The sequence below is a fragment of the Danio rerio genome, chromosome 18, assembly GCF_052040795.2.
Source record: "Danio rerio strain M-AB ecotype USA chromosome 18, GRCz13ab, whole genome shotgun sequence".
NCBI lineage: Eukaryota > Metazoa > Chordata > Actinopteri > Cypriniformes > Danionidae > Danio > Danio rerio.
The window spans coordinates 36428755-36449040 of NC_141038.1; the positions used below are offsets into that span (position 1 = coordinate 36428755).

General features: G+C 36.2%; 1 protein-coding gene across 1 annotated transcript; it reads left to right on the plus strand.

The window, feature by feature from the left end:
- Positions 1-228: 228 nt before the first annotated feature.
- olfcq4 (olfactory receptor C family, q4) lies at positions 229-5905 on the plus strand. The gene is made up of 6 exons (XM_087293673.1): positions 229-504; positions 712-1003; positions 1258-2085; positions 2196-2420; positions 2541-2664; positions 2753-5905. The coding sequence occupies exons 1-6, from the start codon at positions 281-283 to the stop codon at positions 3664-3666; spliced, it is 2607 nt and encodes an 868-aa protein (XP_087149799.1). The 5' UTR covers positions 229-280; the 3' UTR covers positions 3667-5905.
- Positions 5906-20286: the final 14381 nt, after the last annotated feature.

Here is a 20286-nt window from a genome sequence, read left to right on the forward strand (position 1 = left end):
TTTACTCTATTCTTCGCCCAGTTAAACAGCCACTTACTTTAATGTATTCAACTTATAATAGTTAAAATATTGTAAAAGTCTCTGTTTTATGTTTGGGAGGTGGAATACAAAGTGCCAAAAGTTATGTTGTTATTTCCAGAGAGGAATTGCACCACGTGCTCTCTCTCTCTCTCTCTCTCTCTCTCTCTCTCTCTCTCCCCAAAAAAATAGTGCCAAACAATCTTTACTGATAAATCAGTGAGCTGAGTGAAGAGAGACACACACAGGTAAAGACAAAGAGATGTGGGCAGTACTACTTTTTTGTTTGGTTCTGTCTTGTTACTATATCTGTGTAACTTTGATGGCCAGTACAGGTATCTGTCAGCAACAGGGACACTTTACAATAAATGGGATGCACCAGGATGGAGACTTTGTCATTGGTGGTTTGTTTGATGTTCAGACATACCTAAAAGTATACCCTGAGATAAGCTTCAGAACGCAGCCAAAACTACCAAACTGTGAACTGTGAGTCTGGACCACAGCTACTAAATAATAATTAATTGGGAAATAAGAATTATTATTGCTATTTTTTCAGCTAAATATAGATTGTAATATTTTCTAATGTTGTTGTGTGTTAAAGTACTAATATGATTATTTACATATAATTGGTACTTTTAATGTTAATTGTATTTTTGTGGTTAATGATAATGAATTAAATATGGTCTTCTCCAGCTTCTATATGGAAAGCTTCCAGCAAGCACTGACAATGGTTTTTGCCATCAGTGAGATTAATCACAATCCCAACTTGCTGCCAAACATCACACTTGGTTACCAGATCTATGACACTTGTTTAAGGCTTAGAGTGGCATTTCAGGCAGCAACAGCTCTGATAAGTGGGACAGAGGAGACCATCTCTGACTTCAACTGTAAAGGCCCACCACCAGTTATTGGACTCATAGGTGATCCAGGATCTACACATTCTATTGCAATTTCCAGTGTTCTGGGGCTGTTTCGAATGCCTATGGTATGGACCTTAAAAAAGATTCTTGTGGGATTTTTTTCGGGGAGGGCGTCTATTCTGCAACCTTTTTTTATTTGTTTTTATCACATTTTATTTGGCTTTTTTTGTATTTGGCTATATCTACTTTATGATTGATAATAACATAATACAATTTTTCCAAATCTTTATTTTTTGAACTGTGGATTTAGAGCTAAATACTTATTTTGTCTCATCTGACTAACACTTAATCTGTTCTGCCCTATATATTTTCTAATTAGATAAGCTACTACGCCACTTGCTCTTGTTTAAGTGACAAGAAAAAGTACCCTTCTTTCTTCAGAACAATTCCAAGTGATACCTTCCAAGTGCGGGCTATAGTTCAGACCTTGAGACATTTTGGCTGGACCTGGGTTGGTCTGATCTACAGTAATAATGACTATGGTATCTACGCTGCTCAGTCCTTCCATCAAGAAATGCAGTTGTTTGGACACTGTGTTGCTTTTTCTGAAATCCTGCCCCAAGATAACAACCCCAGAGTTATTGATCACATTATGGGAGTAATTCAGGCCTCTACAGCTAGAGTAGTGGTTGTTTTTTCTGCTTCATCCTTATTGATTCCTTTGATGAACAAGGTAGTGTTGCACAACTTAACAAGCAGGCAGTGGATAGCAAGTGAAGCCTGGGTCACCGCAGCTGTGTTCCGCACACCATATTACCAGCCCTTTCTAAAGGGAACATTGGGCATTGCTATTAGGCGTGGAGAAATCCAGGGTCTTCATAGTTTTCTGTTACGCCTTCATCCCAACAGTGACCAAAGAAATAATATAGTGAGAATATTCTGGGAGACCATGTTTGGGTGCAGTTTTGAAACTGGGGATAAAGAGACATTTGGGCAACAAATGAAAAAGGTGTGTACAGGACTGGAGGATCTGAGCACTGCAAACACACCTTACACTGATGTTTCAGGATTGAGGGCAACTTATAATGTGTATAAAGCAGTTTATGCCCTGGCCCATGCACTTCATGACCTGATGCAGTGTAAAGAGAAGAGAGGACCATTCAGTGGGAACAGCTGTGCTGACATAACAGATCTAAAACCCTGGCAGGTAAGACCCACAGGTATAGTGAAGAAAAGTTAGCACACACATAATATGTACCTTATGCTCATTTAAATCAGATATATGTATAACATTTGTCCTGTCTACAATCTGTACAGCTTGTTCACTACCTAAAAAAAGTGAATTTCACCACAAGCTTTGGGGATTCTGTATCATTTGACAATAATGGAGATGCTCTAGCCATCTATGATGTGTTGAACTGGCAGCCGAGCTCTGAAGAATCAATTAAACTTCACAATATCGGTGTAGTAAATGAGGTGGCAACAGAAATGGTGCTCACACTGAATAATGATGAAATTTACTGGAACTTTGAGGCACAAAAAGTAAACTTAAATTGAAATACTAGTCAAAGCTTTTAAAAAAGAACAAACATATAGAAAATCTAAGTTTGTCATGAGAAAGAGACGACAGGCATGACTAATTACACATGATGTTACTTTCAGCCCCCACAGTCTGTGTGCAGTGAGAGCTGTCTCCCAGGCACCAGAAGAGCCATGAGGAAGGGCCTTCCTGTCTGCTGTTTTGACTGCCTGATTTGTGGAGATGGTGAAATTTCTAACACAACAGGTGAGAAAATTATTGTATACAAAATTGTATTTTAGAAATAAAAGAGTGAATTAAAAAAAGAGAAAATGAATTAATTTTGTACCAACAGATGCTATTAAGTGCACAGTTTGTCCAGATGAATTTTGGTCCAATCTAAATAAGGATCAATGTGTTCCTAAAGAAATTGATTTTCTATCATATGAGGATCCTCTGGGCATCTCGCTGACCACTACTTCCCTGCTGGGAACCTGTTTTTGTGCTCTTGTGATGATAATTTTTACTTTTCACCGTAACACTCCTATAGTACGTGCCAACAATTCAGAGCTCAGCTTCCTGCTGCTTTTGTCACTCAAACTGTGTTTCCTGTGTGTGCTGCTGTTCATTGGTCAGCCCCAGTTGTGGACGTGTCAATTAAGACATGCTGTGTTTGGCATAAGCTTTGTCCTGTGCATCTCCAGCATTTTGGTCAAGACTATGGTGGTAATAGCTGTGTTCAAATCCTCTCGGCCTGAGGGCTCAGGAGCAATGAAATGGTTTGGAACAGCACAACAAAGATGCACAGTTCTGGTCCTAACAGCCCTCCAAATTGTAATATGTGCAGTCTGGCTATCAACTTCTTCTCCAACACCCTATAAAAATAACCAGTCTATCCGCTCTAAAATAGTCTATGAATGTGCCATTGGCTCATTGGCTGGGTTTTCTTTGCTGCTGGGATATATAGGATTGTTGGCAGCAATAAGCTTCCTACTAGCCTTTCTGGCTAGAAATCTTCCAGATAATTTTAATGAGGCAAAGTTTATCACTTTTAGTATGCTGATCTTCTGTGCGGTATGGGTTGCATTTGTTCCAGCATATATGAGCTCATCAGGGAAATATGCAGTGGCTATGGAGATATTTGCTATCTTAGCTTCTAGTTTTGGAGTGCTGGTGGCCATATTTGCCCCAAAGTGTTACATAATCATTTTACATCCGGAGAGAAACACTAAAAAAGCCATCATGGGAAGAGAAAACAAAAATAAATAGTTTTACTTTTTTTGTGACCAATTATTCTCCCTCTCTCTCCCAAAGAAAGAGAGACAAATAGAGATTATTCTACAGACACTTACCCAGTAAAGAATAAGCCAGGTCAATACATTTGTTTTTATTTTTCATTTTAATTTCCAGATTTTGACTGACACACACACACACACACACACACACACACAAAGAAGATTTACAAAGAGTTTACAAAATCTTGATTGCATCTGTATTTAGGTTTAAATACAAGTTGATATTGATATAGGTACAGTTATATTATTGCAGTTGTTGGTAAAACAGGCATATATGAACAATATGAAAATTATATGTGAGAGAGCTCTTTTCTTAGTTTTTTTGGAAATTAGAAAAATCCTAGTATATTTTATAGTATTTACAAACAGAACAATTACATTTTAGCAGATTTCTCTAAATACAGATAAAGAAAATACATGGTCCACTTTGCTAAATTCTTGGTTATAGCACATGGCAAGTTATCCAGCTTCCTCTAGTACCCCCAAACACACAACAGGTTTTGAAGTAAACTTTCTGTCTGATGAGTTGAAAGAGGCGTGTTTGTTTAAAGAGATTTACAACATGGTCACTGCTTAGAGAACTCTAATGCTGTGGTTGAAAACACCCCTATCCATAGGTTTGATGTGACGCCACATAGTGTTTCAGCCATCATTTTGACAAAGCAGTTAATCTGCTGCGGTGCTGAAATGAGTTTTGATATGTTGTTTCAGTAAACTTAATTACCTAAATTTTATATTTCCTCGCTTATCTGTGTTTTATGTATTGTTGGTTATGCTATTCGTTGGTCATTCAGTTATTTTATACCACATGGATTTCTTTGTTTCTTTGCATTGATTTCTTTCTTTGTCAAAACACAATAACTTTAGTGATAAAAGATTTTCTTTTTGCTACCAGCTTTTTAAAAATTACTTAAAACCTCTAAAACAAACAAAAAAAGGTTTAAGCAAACAAAAAGAGTTTAAGCAAAACAGCAGCATCCATCATGCACAGCATTGAAGCAGAACAAGATGCTCAAGCAGCAACTTAAAATCACTATATGGGATGCATATCACCCATCCGGCAGAGTAATACTTCCATGTTAACTATGAACCAGGGAGCTGTAACAGAAGCATGTAGAAATGTAAATAGACAATCACAAGCTAGAGAACGCACCAAGATAAACAGCGTGATTCCATATTGTGTCTGAGATTTGAAGTAGTGTGAATATGTTGGCTGAAATGTGTTGATGTCATTGATGAGATCTCAAAACTCAAGGCTTCTGATAGTACCCAGAATAGCAAAGTCTACTGAAGAGTCTGTACTCTGGTCTGTACTGGTCAAGCCTTCTCATTTATGGCTCCTAAATTCTGCAATAACTGACCTGATAATGTCTCAGACACACTTTCTCAGTTCAAAACTAGATTATAGACCTATCCTTTTAGTAACGCATAAGCATAATGCACACATAACGGTGTGATGGATGAGTGTGCTCCATGCTGGTGAATGGGCTTGACAAACCACCTGTAGGACACACTCCTCCTGTCTTAATGCACTAGGCATTTTGATAAAAATACTTATATGTTTTATATGTTTGTTTCTGTTTGCTTATACAGATGTTACTACTTTAATGTCTTCCTTTTGCCGCCATTCATACCGCGGCGACAGCGGTAAGTGGTGCGCTAATAGCTTTTGACCGCTGGGTGGCACTTTAACCAAAGGTATTCAGCTTTGCCTTTTCACAATACTAAACAGACTGTAGGCGTAGTAGCTTACTGTATGTGATGTGATGAATTCAATTAAAATATAATTTTGATTTAGTTTTCTTAGTAATAAACATGCTCTTACACTATACTGAATGCTTTAGAAAAGATACATGGTCAGAAGTCATAGGCTGCAAAAAGCAAATATAAGAATTAAGTTCTTTAGCCTTTATTGCCCTATTAAATTGTGTTTGGGTGAAAATAATGTTTTGATTTCTTTGACCATCATGGCGATGTTATTACCTCAAATCTTAAACGTACGCATATGGAAAACAGCAAAATAATATTAAGATTATCGTGCCGGTGGAGCACATCACCTGATTGTGAACTTGTGATCACCTGAACTTACTTTATCAGTAGGCTATTTATTATTTATTACAGACTATGTTACAAATATTTGACCAACTGCCACTTCATGTAAAAGACTCTCATGTTTGAATAAATTAATTCAATAAATAGGCATATCCGCACGCAAAGTGAGCTGCATATTATTTATCGTCTGTTTATTTTCTCTGTTAATTTTCTTTTTCACAGGCATGTAGAGAAAGAAAAAAATCTGCTTGTTTAAAAAAGCATTACGTCCGCTAATGAATAATAATAAAAATAGCCTAATGATAATAATAATAATAATAATTAGCTAATAGTAATTACCTATATCCATATAGCCAGGATGTGTGGTGCTTTGACACGAAATCTAGGTCAAAAGCAAAATTGTAGAGTTGCATGGCATAGGCTATAGCCTATAGCAGTGATTCCCAACCTTTTTCTTTGGGGCCCCCCCCATGAACATATACAAACATTGGAACCCCCCCACCATATGAATACACACGCATGCACACACATATGTACTGTATATATATATATATATATATATATATATATATATATATATATATATATATATATGTGTGTGTGTGTGTGTGTGTGTGTGTGTGTGTGTGTTTGTGTAATATTAATATATAGTAATATGTAGGGATGTAACGGTATTGTAAATACCGTCATACCGCAATATAAATTTTAAACTATAGGTCTTCTGAGAAAATTTGCTCAGACAAATGAAGCGAACGGGAGGTAGCGAAAACTACAACTCCCATCAGCCCATGCTTGACCATCATCCCTCGCGGTCTGTTGTCGCTACAGATCCAGTAATGCGGAAATGGAGTGTGCTGCTAGAAGCGGGTATGAAAAGAGCTGGAAAACTCTAAGGCCCCGTTTACACTAATGCGTTTTAGTTTGAAAACGCATAAGTTTTGCTACGGTTACGCCAACCGTCCACACTACGCCGGAGTTCTTGAGCGCCGAAAACGGAGCGTTTCGAAAACGCTGGAGAGGCCGTTTTCATTTTCAGCCGTTTTCGAAACGCTGCTGCTCCGTCTCAGTGTGGATGATGGAAAACGGAGACATTTGAAAACGGAGGCGGGGCTGCAGACGTTCGCCTCTCTGATTGGGGCTTTTCCTGAATATTAAGTAGCCTAACACGCACAGTTCAGCCCTGCATTCTCTCCGTGTAAGTTCAGACTTCACAAGTTTGATCAAGGCTGCAGTCTCTTCTTCTCAGTTTGATATGGAAAAGCAGACTATACCGAGGACACGGGTAAATCTTCAAAGGGAACAGTGTACTTTATAACTTCATTCACATCACCCTGGCTTCGTTGTTTCACTTTCTCAACAATAAAATGTAAACATGATTTAAGGAACTGCCTATTTTCATTTTAATATTAGCAACTTAGACAGCAGAAATGTTGAGGCGTCGTGCTGCATAAGATGAGCGTCATCTTCACTGTGTGGATATTTATAACAAAACGGAGCCGATAACAACTGCCTCCGTTCAATTTCAGTGAAAATACGAAACACAGCCTCTCTTTTGCTGAGTATCAGTTTTAAGAATCAATAATGGCCATTTTAAAAGTATAACATACAATAAGTTTATACATTATCGGAAATAAAGGCAAGCGATCAGTCAATATACAGAATGTACGTGGTTACATTAATCATTAACTTATCTTTGCGCTCAGCCAAAACACGTTACCTGAGAACAAGTAATAGATTCCAATGCCCAAAGTCAGGGAATATGTCGTTAGATAAAGACAACAAGATAAATGAAATATCCCGTTTAATAAATATAGTGAGATTAGATCCAGCGGGAGATGCTTGATGAGAAGTCCGACTAGCAGAGCTCTCATCTGGGTAGATGGGCTGAGTGTGATTAAATGTTGAATGTGATGAGTTTTCAACAATACTAAATTGAAACTTTATTTTTTTACATGGTTTAATAATTTTTTGTTATTAAAATTGAAGTTCCTGTTTCAAAGCTTACAGATAGATGGCTAATTTGTATGTCATTGACACTTTTGGCACTTTTTTGGAGTATTTTCATAAGTTTTGTTTTTTCCTGTAAATGATTCAATAAATACCGTACCGTGACATTCATACCGCGGTATTACCGTACCGTGATATTCTGATACCGTTACATCCCTAGTAATATGCATAGAAAATATTAATTAATCAGTTTTAACTTGTCTTGGCCTTCAATAAAACCAAAATCTAGGTAGGCTTTGTCATACTGTCTAATCTTTTTCTTCGCCTCTGAAGAATCATTTTTTCACAAAACAAGAAAAATTTTTGTTTTGCCTTTATGACACGTTGACAAGCAGATTGCGCGAGTGAGCAAAATTTAAATAATTATTTAAAGTTATTTATTTTAATTTTTTTCACTATTATGTTGGAATTTTAAGCATGTGTTTAGATTTTTTTTTTTGGTACTTAAAAATACATATATAATAGTAGGGCTGCTCGATTTTGGGAAAAATCATAATCACAATTATTTTGGTCATAATGGTAATCACGATTATTCAAAACCATTGCCAGTTAAAGTCAAAATTATTAGCGCTCCTGAGATTTTATTTTTTTGAAATATTTCCCAAATTATGTTTAACAGAGCAAGGAATTTTAACAGTATTTCCTATAATATTTTTTTCTTCTATTTGTTTTATTTTAGCTAGAATAAAGAAAGGTTTAAATATTTTGAAACCAATTTAAGGTCAATATTATTAGCCCCCTTAAGCAATATATATTTTTGATTGTCTGCAGAATAAACTACCATTATAATGACTTGCCTTGTTACTCTAATTAAGCCTTTGAACTGCACTTTAATCTGAATGCTTGTATTTTGAAAAATAGTAAAATATTATGTGCTGTCATTATAGCAAAGACAAAAAGAAATCAGTAATTAGAAATGAGATATCAAAACTATTATGTTCAGAAATAAGTTAATAAAATATTCAATTCAGCTTTTTATTTGTATAGCGCTTTTACAATGTAGATTGTGTCAAAGCAGCTTCACATAAATGGTCATAGTAACTGGAACAGTGTGGTTCAGTAACTGGAACAGTGTGGTTCAAAAATATTCTTTCCATGAAACAGAAATTGGGCAGGAAAAGGTTTGCTAATGTTCAAGAGGGCTAATAATTCTGACTTCAACTGTATACATACAGTTATTTTCCACCCTGCAAAGGAAAGAGAAATAAATACAATAAAATAAAAATATCAAACAAACTGTGCTTTATGCATCTTCACTGTAAGAAAAACACTTTAGCTACAGCAGTCCTTCAGTCAAGAGCAGCGAGGGTTTTCTCGTTATGTTTGTTTAATAATGATAAAAACAGCCGGCAGAAGGATTATAGCGCGCTGTCTCTTTAATGGTTTGTCTTTCACGTCTTTTGATCCTCAACTCGTTTAAACAATTGTTTATTACACAAATGAGGGTTAATGTAAATAATCACTAAACACCGCATTTTGACACCTATTTGACCATTAAAGCGCTCACGTTAAGATGAGTTTAGATGTCTGCGCTCCTCTGCTCGTCTCAGTGTGTGAATGAGAGTGAATGCTGACCGGCTGCATGCTTCTGACTGCGTGATCGTGCTGCACACACACATAAGCTCTTTCGCGCTTTTAAGAGCAACACTTGTACAACTGGAACGTGGCAAAATATGATGCAATAATCATTTATCTCGATTAATGCTTTTTTTATAATCGTTTGAAACCGAAATCTAAATCGGATTTTCGATTAATTGCAAAGCCCTTTATAATAGTGGAGCATTTTTATGCCTTTTCTACCTCAATACTTATCCTCTCCCGCGCCGCCCCCCTGTGAACTCTGTCGCCCCCCAAAGGGGGGGCGCGGACCCCAGGTTGGAAACCACTGGCCTATAGTGTGGAAAATATATATTTAGATGCGTTTCCCAAAACCATCGTTAGCCAACTAAGGTCCCGTCATTACAAACATAGTTTGTTGGTTTGCCATTTCCCAAAAGTTAGTTTATAATAGTTTAGTTATTACATAGAGTATTGCATAGACTTTTTTATCGGACTAAAATTATCGCATGGATTCTGAGTAATTATTTTAAAGATAAAGCGTTTTAATGACGGATGTGGGTGTCACAAAATACTTTTTAAATAATTGTTTTCATATTATTATTATTTAATGTGAACAACACTTAATAAAATTTTAAATGTATTTATTTCCCCGCTTATTTTGAAAAACTATCACAGTGCTTCCCGCAATTCACTTTAACTACTGTATATGCGATAAACAAAACATAATTCCATTTTTTATGATAATAATTGTATTTATTATGAACTGCTGTGGGTGAGTCGGGTTATTTATTAGCTCCACACTAAAATATAAAAATATCATTTCAGTGATTGATTGGATGCAGCTTTAAAAGTCTAGCACACTTTATATACATTTATTGATCGATAGAGTGGGTTTTCTTTTTATATTTGTTTGATTTTGATACTTTTAATCTCATCTTGATTTTTTCCCCCATGTGCTTAGTTTAGTTTAGTTTAGTTTAAACTTTATTGTCCGTTCTGCTTGACACAGAAAGGAAATTTTTCTTCAACACTGGATTTAGGACAACAATTACAAACATACAACAACGACACAATAACAACACTTATAAAGACAACAACATAAGTTAAAAGTTTAAAAACCAATACAGTGCTAATGAAGTTATATGTGTTTTACATGTGGATGCTAAGTAAAACCAGGGTGATCTCACTGTTACTGCTCTGTGTGCAGGTAATTTTCTATTATATATTGTGTTCATGTACTTACCATTACAAAAATTACCTGCAATATTTTATGTGGTAAACCATCAAATGTACAACACAAAAATTATGTGTTAATTGTGTAGTACTTTGTTGTTTTTTGGGACGTTTTACCACAAGATTATGTGCTGTACAGTATGTAATACTCCTGTAGTATTCTTGTGGTAGTGTGTGGTATCACTTTCATATATCTGTAGTATTTACCACAGAATTTTGTTGTTCATCATGTAATATTACTGTAGTATTCTTGTGGTAGTGTGTGGTATCACTTTCATATTTTGGTAGTATTTACCAAAGGATTGTGTTATACAATATGCAATATTCCTGTGATATTCTTGTGTTAGAGTGTGTGGTATTACTGTCATATTCCTGTAATATTTTTGTGGTAGTGTGTGGTATTTCATGTGGTAAACCATCAAAAGTACAAACCAAAATTATCTGTTAATTGTGTAGTACTTTGTTGTTTTTTTGGGATGTTTTACGACAGGATTCTGTGCTGTACAGTATGTAATACTCCTGTAGTATTCTTGTTGTAGTGTGTGGTATAACTTAAACATTTCTGTGGTATTTACCACAGGATTCTGTTGTTTAGTATGTAATACTCCTGTAGTATTCTTGTGGTAGTGTGTGGTAATAATTTAACATTCCTGTAGTATTATTGTGGTATTATTGTATTACTTTAACATTTCTGTAGTATTTACCACATGATTCTGTTGTTTAGTATGTAATACTCATGTAGTATTCTTGTGGTAGTGTGTGGTAATAATTTAACATTCCTATAGTATTCTTGTGGTATTATTGTATTAGTTTAACATTTCTGTAGTATATACTACAGGATTCTGTTGTTTAGTATGTACAGTAATACTCCTGTAGTATTCTTGTGGTAGTGTGTGGTATCACTTAAACATTTCTGTGGTATTTACCACAGGATTCTGTTGTTTAGTATGTAATACTCATGTAGTATTCTTGTGGTAGTGTGTGGTAATAATTTAACATTCCTATAGTATTCTTGTGGTATTATTGTATTAGTTTAACATTTCTGTAATATTTACCACTGGATTCTGTTGTTTAGTATGTACAGTAATACTCCTGTAGTATTAATGTGGTAGTGTGTGGTATCACTTTAACATTTATGTGGTATTTAGCACAGGATTCTTGTTGTTTAGTGTCACGATCGGTGAGGGAAAAAAAAGGAGTGCAGACCCAATTGCAGAAGAAATGTAGAAATATTTATTATAAACTACAAATAAAAATAAAAGGCAAAACAAAACTACCCCGAAGGGGAAACCATGAATTAAAAAGGCAAAAACAAACTTGACAGGGCTGGCAGGACAAAACAGGACTGGAGACAACAAGACAGGGTAATATCGACGACGAACTGACCAAGGACTGAAAACATGAGGGGGATTATAAAGCAAAAAAGTAAATTGAAACACAGGTGAACACAATTAACTAAATATGGGTTAACAAGGAGGGTGGGACTAGACAATAGACGGGAGAGCGCATGACACAGAGAGACAATACAAGCCATGCGCTCACATAACACAACACTGAAGCACACGACAAAAGCACGTGACCAATGTAAACACCGAGCCATGTGCTTTGACAAAAGACGCAAGACACGAGCACACGATGAATGAAAACACTCACCATGCGCTCACATATGCAGCATGCATGCTTCATCCCAGCGCCGACCAAAACCGAAACCAACAAGACTGAGACGCTGGGAATGAAACACCATGCTGCTGACAGACGAAAACACAAACACGAGTACAAGAGCGCACGCGTCTGAGGGACGCAGAGCGCGCGCGCGGCCGCGTCAAGCAGGAGCGCGCACACTCTACGTACACCCACGACGGCGCGCGCTCACACAGAGACAGAAACAGGACCAGACATGAGAAGTGTCAGAGCTCTGCCACCAAAACAAGAATTTTCAAGACCAAAGTGGCAGAACCCTGACAGTTTAGTATGTAATACTCCTGTAGTATTCTTGTGGTAATATGTGGTAATAATTTAACATTTCTGTAGTATTCTTGTGGTAATAGGTGGTAATAATTTAACATTTCTGTAGTATTCTTGCGGTGGTATGTGGTAATAATTTAAGATTTCTGTTGTATTCTTGTGGTAGTATGTGGTAATAATTTAACATTCCTGTAGTATTTACCAGAGGATTCTGTTGTTCAGTATATAATACTCCTGTGATATTTGTGTGGTATTACTGTCATATTCCTGTAATATTTTTGTGGTAGCGTGTGGTATTTTATGTGGTAAACCATCAAATGTACAAAACAAAAATAATGTTGGAATTGTGTAGTTCTTTGTTGTTTTTGGGACGCTTTACCACAGGATTCTGTGCTGTACAGTATGTAATACTCCTGTAGTATTCTTGTGGTAGTGTGTGGTATCACTTAAACATTTCTGTGGTATTTACCACAGGATTCTGTTGTTTAGTATGTAATACTCCTGTAGTATTCTTGTGGTAGTGTGTGGTATCACTTAAACATTTCTGTGGTATTTACCACAGGATTCTGTTGTTTAGTATGTAACTCCTGTAGTATACTGTGTTTATTCAGCTATATTAGTAACACATTTTCTTTATTTTTATTCTTTTTGTTTATATCATAATAATATAAGCTTTCAAAATAAAAGCAGCAGAGTTAGGGAGAACTGCTGTGGATGTGGATGCTATATAAAACCAGGGTGATCTCACTGTTACTGCTCTGTGTGCAGGGCTAAAATAAAATCCTCCTCATCCGAGTCCAGTGTCTGTGTATTACTTAAGGGTGAATGAAGTAGGTTTGGGAGTGAAGTAGGTTACACATAAACAAGCCTATGTAACATATTAACATCAACAAATTAATAAAAATAAGTAGCAAATGAGAAATAAATGACAGAAAATTTGATAAAATAGACATTTTCTCTAAAGGTTATCATAATTGCAAGATTAAAACGTGCGCTGTCAGCTGAGTACAGGCCTAAAATAAATCTATAAAGCAACCACTGCGCGCTGATATTTGTTCTTTTTTCTGAATAACGAACAATTTTAACTGCGGGGAGAGACTGACAGCTTGATTTGCAGTATTTTCTAACATGTTAGAAGCGGGCAGTAGACATCAGCTGGCCGTAGAGACGGGCCGGCACAGAAAAACATGGCTGCCGGTGGAGGACCGGCTGTGCCCACACTGCCCTCAGCAGCTGATTGAGATGTAGCTACTGCATATTCTTACGAGTGCATTAAATACTCCGAGATCCTGGAGAAAATCTACCCGATAATCCAACACATACAAAACAACTGATTCCCTGTCAAACAGAACTGCCCATCTTACTAGGGGAGTGTGTGTGCTGCTGTGTGTTCAACCAAGACCCGCTCCACTGTCTCCAACTCACAAATACTGGAACTCTTTATTTGTGGTGTTTCCCAAAACCCATTTCTCTGTCGCAGATCCATTTGAATCACGTTAGTTATAACGTAAAACGCCCATAATGATAAAGCACATCGCATCATGAGGGCAATAAAATGAAAACAACCGAAACAAATTTATAATTGATTTATTTAATCTGATTTTTTATATCTTTATTCTTTAAATTATTTCAATTTAACTTAGGCTATTCTATCGAGATATGACACTAAAATGCCTTCAATGCACTGATATAGTTAATAGGGATGCAATGAAAAGCCGATTTTACTATTAACCCTGTTTTTATTCATTAAATGCTTCCCAACGCCGCATTTCTGTTGCGCGAAAAAAGCTGCTGCAAATAAAAGAGTTATGCCCATACCATTTTAATAGTTTCATGATAGTAGCAGCTGGTGTGCTTCATCTGTGTGTTTCTGATATGACATTCTTCCGTTAAACTTGCACTGTCTTCTTGAGGTACAAATGGGCTATGATCTTTTGCTATTGAGGCTAAGGCATCAAGGTGTTCGCTCTTCACCTTTAAAGTTGAAGAGCGTGGGGTGGGGGAAGGCTGCAGCAGCAATTCAAATGTATCTCCTCTAAAATAGAAGGCCACTTGCATGGCATCTGTGTGTAGATTATTTTATTTTAAAATTACTATTATTATTCATTAATTCATTTTTCTTTTCGGCTTAGTCCCTTTTTTAATCTAGGGTTACCACAGCGCAATGAACCACCAACTCATCCAGCATATGTTTTACGCAGCGGATGCCCTTCCAGCTGCAACCCATCACTAGGAATTATTATCATTGTTATTTTTGTTAGTATTATTAGGCTATTTTCTGCAGCAACCCTTGTAATCCAATTCAGTGTTTTCAGGTTGTTGTTTTTTTCTCAGTTTTTTTTTACTTTTTTCCCCAGTTAAAGCACAATGCAGTGTACCATTAACACAGGAGAAACCAGAGCACCCAGAGGAAACCCACGCGAACGCAGGGAGAACATACAAATTTCACACAGACCTTTTTGCTGTGAGGCGAAAGCACTATCTACTGCACCACTGCGTCGCCGCCCTTTATCTGACAGTTATTTTCAAATATGCACAACGCGAGCCAAACAATAGATATGAAGTTCCTGTCATCCTTTCAGACAACTTCGCTTTAAACTGTATTAAGGTCCCATTTACACCAATGATTGAAAATGATTGGAGGGGAAACAAATAGATATTTAAAATCTCTGTTTCGAATCTGTTTGTTTAAAAAAAGCACATCAGTCCATGAATGGCTTATGCATATAGACGTTTAATGTAGCTAATTCAGTGCAGTAATGTGTAATTTGGTTGGTTCGGTTGTCACCATTGTAATAGTTTCATTATGGTGCAATGGTGCGCTTTATCTGTGTGAATCAGATGTGACATACGATCTTCATTCAGCTAAACTCTGTCCTAGGTGTAAATGGGCTATAGTTCTCTCTGCAACTTTCAGGTTTGAGGTGGGGGATGTGGGCAGAGAGGTAATTCAAATTTACCATCTCTAAAAATAAAAAAGACCGCTTGTGCGGCATCTGTGTGTAAAAATTATTACCTTATTTTTATTTTATTATTATTATTCATTTATTCGGTCGTTCATTCTCTTATCAGCTTAGTCCCTTTATTAGTCTGTAATCGCCACAGTGGAATGAACCGTCAACTTATCCAGCATATGTTTTACGCAGCGAATGCATATCCAACTGCAATCCATCAATATTATTATAATTAGTAGTAGTATTATTGATGTTGTTAGGCTATTTTCTGTAGCAACCCTTGGAATCCATGCAGTGTTTTTTTTTTTTTTTCGGTTAAAGCACAATGATGCCTATTAACACCTGACATACAAGCTTTTGGTTATGAGATGGGGAAAGGGGTCTCCACTCTTGTGTATACATGTTTTTCACAAACATGCACAAAATCCAAAACTCCGACGTAGGATGGATAGCATAACCGTAGCAAAACCTATGCGTTTTAAAACGAAACCGCATGAAATATGGGGCCATATGAAAATTAATGTTTCTATGCACAGCAACTTCTGGACTGAACTTTGTGTTATATAAAATATTATATATTTATATATCTATATTAGGCTCCTAGCATTCGCCAAAACCAATATATATTTTTAACCCCAGTCATTCCCTTCGCTGGCCAGCAGAGGTCACCATCACCGGACTATTGACATTATGTCATCCACATACACTGATTGCAGACACACCTGAATCACATCCCACAATCAATCACCACACACATATAAGCAGCACTCACACACACCTCATTGCAAAGTCTTGTCCTGCCCAGGCTAACACACTTGAGCGGTCGCATCCTTGCCTGCTTCTACCGTTGTGATCCTGCTTCTGACCCTGTCTTGCCTGCCTTGTACTCCAGCTAGTGGTGGGCAAAGCAAGGCTTCGTGAAACACTAAAACAGTCGAAGCAAATGTGTCGAAGCTTCGAAATGTTTTGAAACCCCACTCTACAGTGACATCTAGTGGTAATTTTTTATGTATTGCACTAAAACAGCTTCAGCGAAGAACAGTTAAACACATTGAGGCATTAAACCCTACTTTGTATGCTTGGTCTTTCAAGTAATTTAGTACAATGGTTTAGGTGTCAGACTACCATGCAGGGATAGTAGGTTCGAAGCCAGCCTGATACAGTTGTTTCGAAATGCTTTAATACCAGTTGGTAATGCTTTGCTCTTGTATCATTTTGTTTCATCATTGGTCTGAAATCCGAATAAACAATTTGTGAATAAATATGTCTTGTTTTGGTCTTAAAACAGGGTTGTTGCTAGATCAGAAAGGGTGGCCTGAAGTTATCAAAAATTATTTATATTATTCATTAAATTGCCCATTTATAGTATTTTATTAATGTCCACCCAAACCCTAAACCCAACCATACTGTAAAAATATTTATTATTGTTTTACAGTGTTACAAAAATGATGCTAAATTGATGGCGTAACTGCAGCTGTATCCTATTTAGGCTACACAAAACAGAAACATGATTAAAATACATAAAACCATGATTTCGGAGTATTTGTACAAGTCGGGATTCGAACGCAAAACATCATGCAAAGCATAGAAACAGCATACACACACACAGTCCTCTAGGCCATATGAGACAGAGTTTTGTCTTGACCCTGGCAGTCAAATGCAGATTCACCAGGTCTCGAAACGTTTGTAAGCTGATCGATACTTTGAATCGCTTTAGTCACGTGACTAGGTGTTTCGGATCATGCTTCGGTGCAGTGTTTCGTAACACTTGTGCTTCAGGATCTCGACACTGTGTCGAAACATCAGTTTCACGTCAGCCATCCCTAACTCTAGCCTGAATACCAACTTTGATACTAGCCGTCTGCCTTTGAACTCTAGCCTGTTTACCGACTCTGATACTAGCTGCCTGCCTCTGACCCATGCCTGCATATTCATCCTGTGTTTACCAGCCGCCAGCCCTACGACTACATACTACTGTATTTGATGTGAGTTTGTGCACGCACAACATCTGTGTGCTATTGTTTATTAAATGTGTTTAATGAAAATACTGCAAATGGATCCCTCTGTGTCAGCCACTTCGTTACATAAAGCCTTCACCCGACAGTTATTTTCAAATATGCCCAATGCAAGCCAAAACAAAATACATGCCATGCCCATCATCCTTCTAGACAACCTCGCTTTAAACTGTATTAAGGTCCCAATTACACTGCACAGTTTTATATAAAAAGTTAATGATACATACAATAGGCTACATTTTGATGGTGAAACAACCTTTAAACGATGGCTGTTATTTATTTCAGTATTCAAACATTAAATAACGAATGCATCAAGTGAAATAAAACAAACAGGAAACAACACATGGATATAAATATAAAGGACTATTATGATTAGCAAAATGATGCTCTTTTTATCTTTGTATTTTTTAAATTTTATTATTGTTATTTTTAATGTTTTAAATTAATTAAAGCTATAGACAAATACTGCTTGACATTTTAAAAAATATTTTGCGTATACCTAGTACATATTAAAGATTACCAATCACATCGCTTGTTAATCAATTTATTCAAGTTCTAGCCACGAAAAAAAATAATAGGCTATTTTATTATTTTAATATTTTAATAATATATAATAATATATAAAAATATATAATCATATATTTTAATAAATAAAATATGTTAGTAAGAATGTGGTGGGCCAGCGATTCCCTGGCTGTCATCAGTGGGTTAATGAGCTCAGGAGAATTCTGCTTTGCATTTTTCTATGCATTACTAACATCACTAAACCAGATATTTGTTTTATAAGTTAACCAAATATTCGCAGAGATTCAGCAGTTTTTTTCTGATGCGTTTGCCAGTCCTGTCAGTGAAAAAAAGTAACTGTGGCCCTGTTCACGCAGGTATTCAGATTCGTTTTTATCAATCTGATGCAACTTTTATTATTTACAGGTAATAAAAATGCAATTAAAAGTTTCAAAACAATTAAACTAAATTTATCAAAAGACTAGCCTGTTTTATGCATTAAATAATGAAATATATAATTTCCTTTATTTCCGATTAGACCATGCATTTTAGTCTGTTTTACAGTATTAAAATGAGCATATGCTTTTTTTAAATTAACATTCGTTTAACAAATATTTTAGCACATCGAAAGTGATTAAATTACCTGTCGTTTGATTAAAACCTTTATGCAAAAGATCAGAAATAGATCGCGCACGCGCAGAAAAAAAAGGCAATCTAGGGACACTTGACATGCATCGCTCTCATGCCACGTTTTGAGGATAAATTCGCATCTTAGTGCTGCTTTGAATAGAACAAAGTTTTTAAAGAGCACATTAAAGACTTTACTCATAAAATAAAACATTCATAAATGAGTATATGATAGGGAAAAACACCAATTGACGGGCTCTGCTTTCGGTTTTAAAAGAATCAAGCAGCTTTAAAAAATATAATTTACTGAAGAGGAATGACAGGAAAAAAAGAAAAAAAAGATTAAACATATCGGGACTGTTAAAAGAACATTCCTCTTTAATATATTCTTTCGACTCCGATACATCAGCTAAGATTATGAATGACGGAGTCTCTCCTGCCTGCTTAGCAGCGCATCTCGCTGGTTATAAACGAGAAGGCGAAGAGAATGTGCTGTTTAGTTTCGGCTCATTCATTCATTATCTTGTTAGCTTAGTCCCTTTTTTAATTCGGGGTCGCCACAGCGGAATGAACCGCCAACCAGCAAGTTTTTACGCAATGGATGCCCTTCCAGCTGCAACCCATCTCTGGGAATAGTTTCGGCTCGATATATTTTAATTAAAACTAACACCGAACTGCTCATAACGCTCGAAAAGTTAAACTAAAATGCACAACTCTTGTTGGTTGCACCCGCGGGATGCACAATAAACCTAATGCGCCATTCTTTCTTTTAATTTCTTTTAATTCTATATTCATGAAGAATGAGCCAACGGCAGATGCTTAGCCATGTTGGTTGGACACTCTGCATTATAACTTATTAGTTTATTACAATAATCACACTTAGCTTTGCCATCGTTCTTTACCACATGTAGCCACTCTTTTGAGCACATCTTGTGGTCCATCTTTAAACAAACGTTTAGATTATTAGGCCTATTGAAGGTGCTCTCCAGCGGCGAAGTACCTGGCAGAGTAGCGAGTGAATAAATGTGCATGCAGAAATTGGACAAGAGGAATCTAATTTTAAATTATATAACAAGCATCCTATTCTTTCTTATACTCGCCCAGTTTTAATACAAGTTGTGTTTTTTATATTTGTGGCTGTGAAGTTTATTATGAATATATACTGAGATACTGGGCCATTACAAGTAAAAAAAACAATAAAAAAAAAAACAATTTTATTTTAAAGAAGAAAATTGACGTTTTGAGAAAAAAAAACTAAACAAAACTGAAACTAAAATATTTAAAAATAAACTTGCGGGACTTAATTTACGTCCTGCGGCAACATTATTTTTATTATACTTTAAGTGATCTGATTGAGGTGGGTCACTTTATCAATGGTAAGTTTTAGCCTAAGTTTACATCAATAACATACTGTGCATTGTCCTTTACCATACAAAAAAAAAAAAAAAAAAAACATTATTACACACCATAGTAGCCTGTAGCCTATAAAAAGGCTGCAAATCTTTTTAAATGCATTAAAAGGCAAGCGCATATCTTAGATTTACCTTGAGTTTGTTCACACTCTGCCTGTATTAACATACATGCTGTATTTAAATATAGCTAATTTTGATAAATTAGCTTTGACAGCTTTTTCTTCTTTTTCCAAGGTTATGCGCGCATTATATTTCACACGCATAT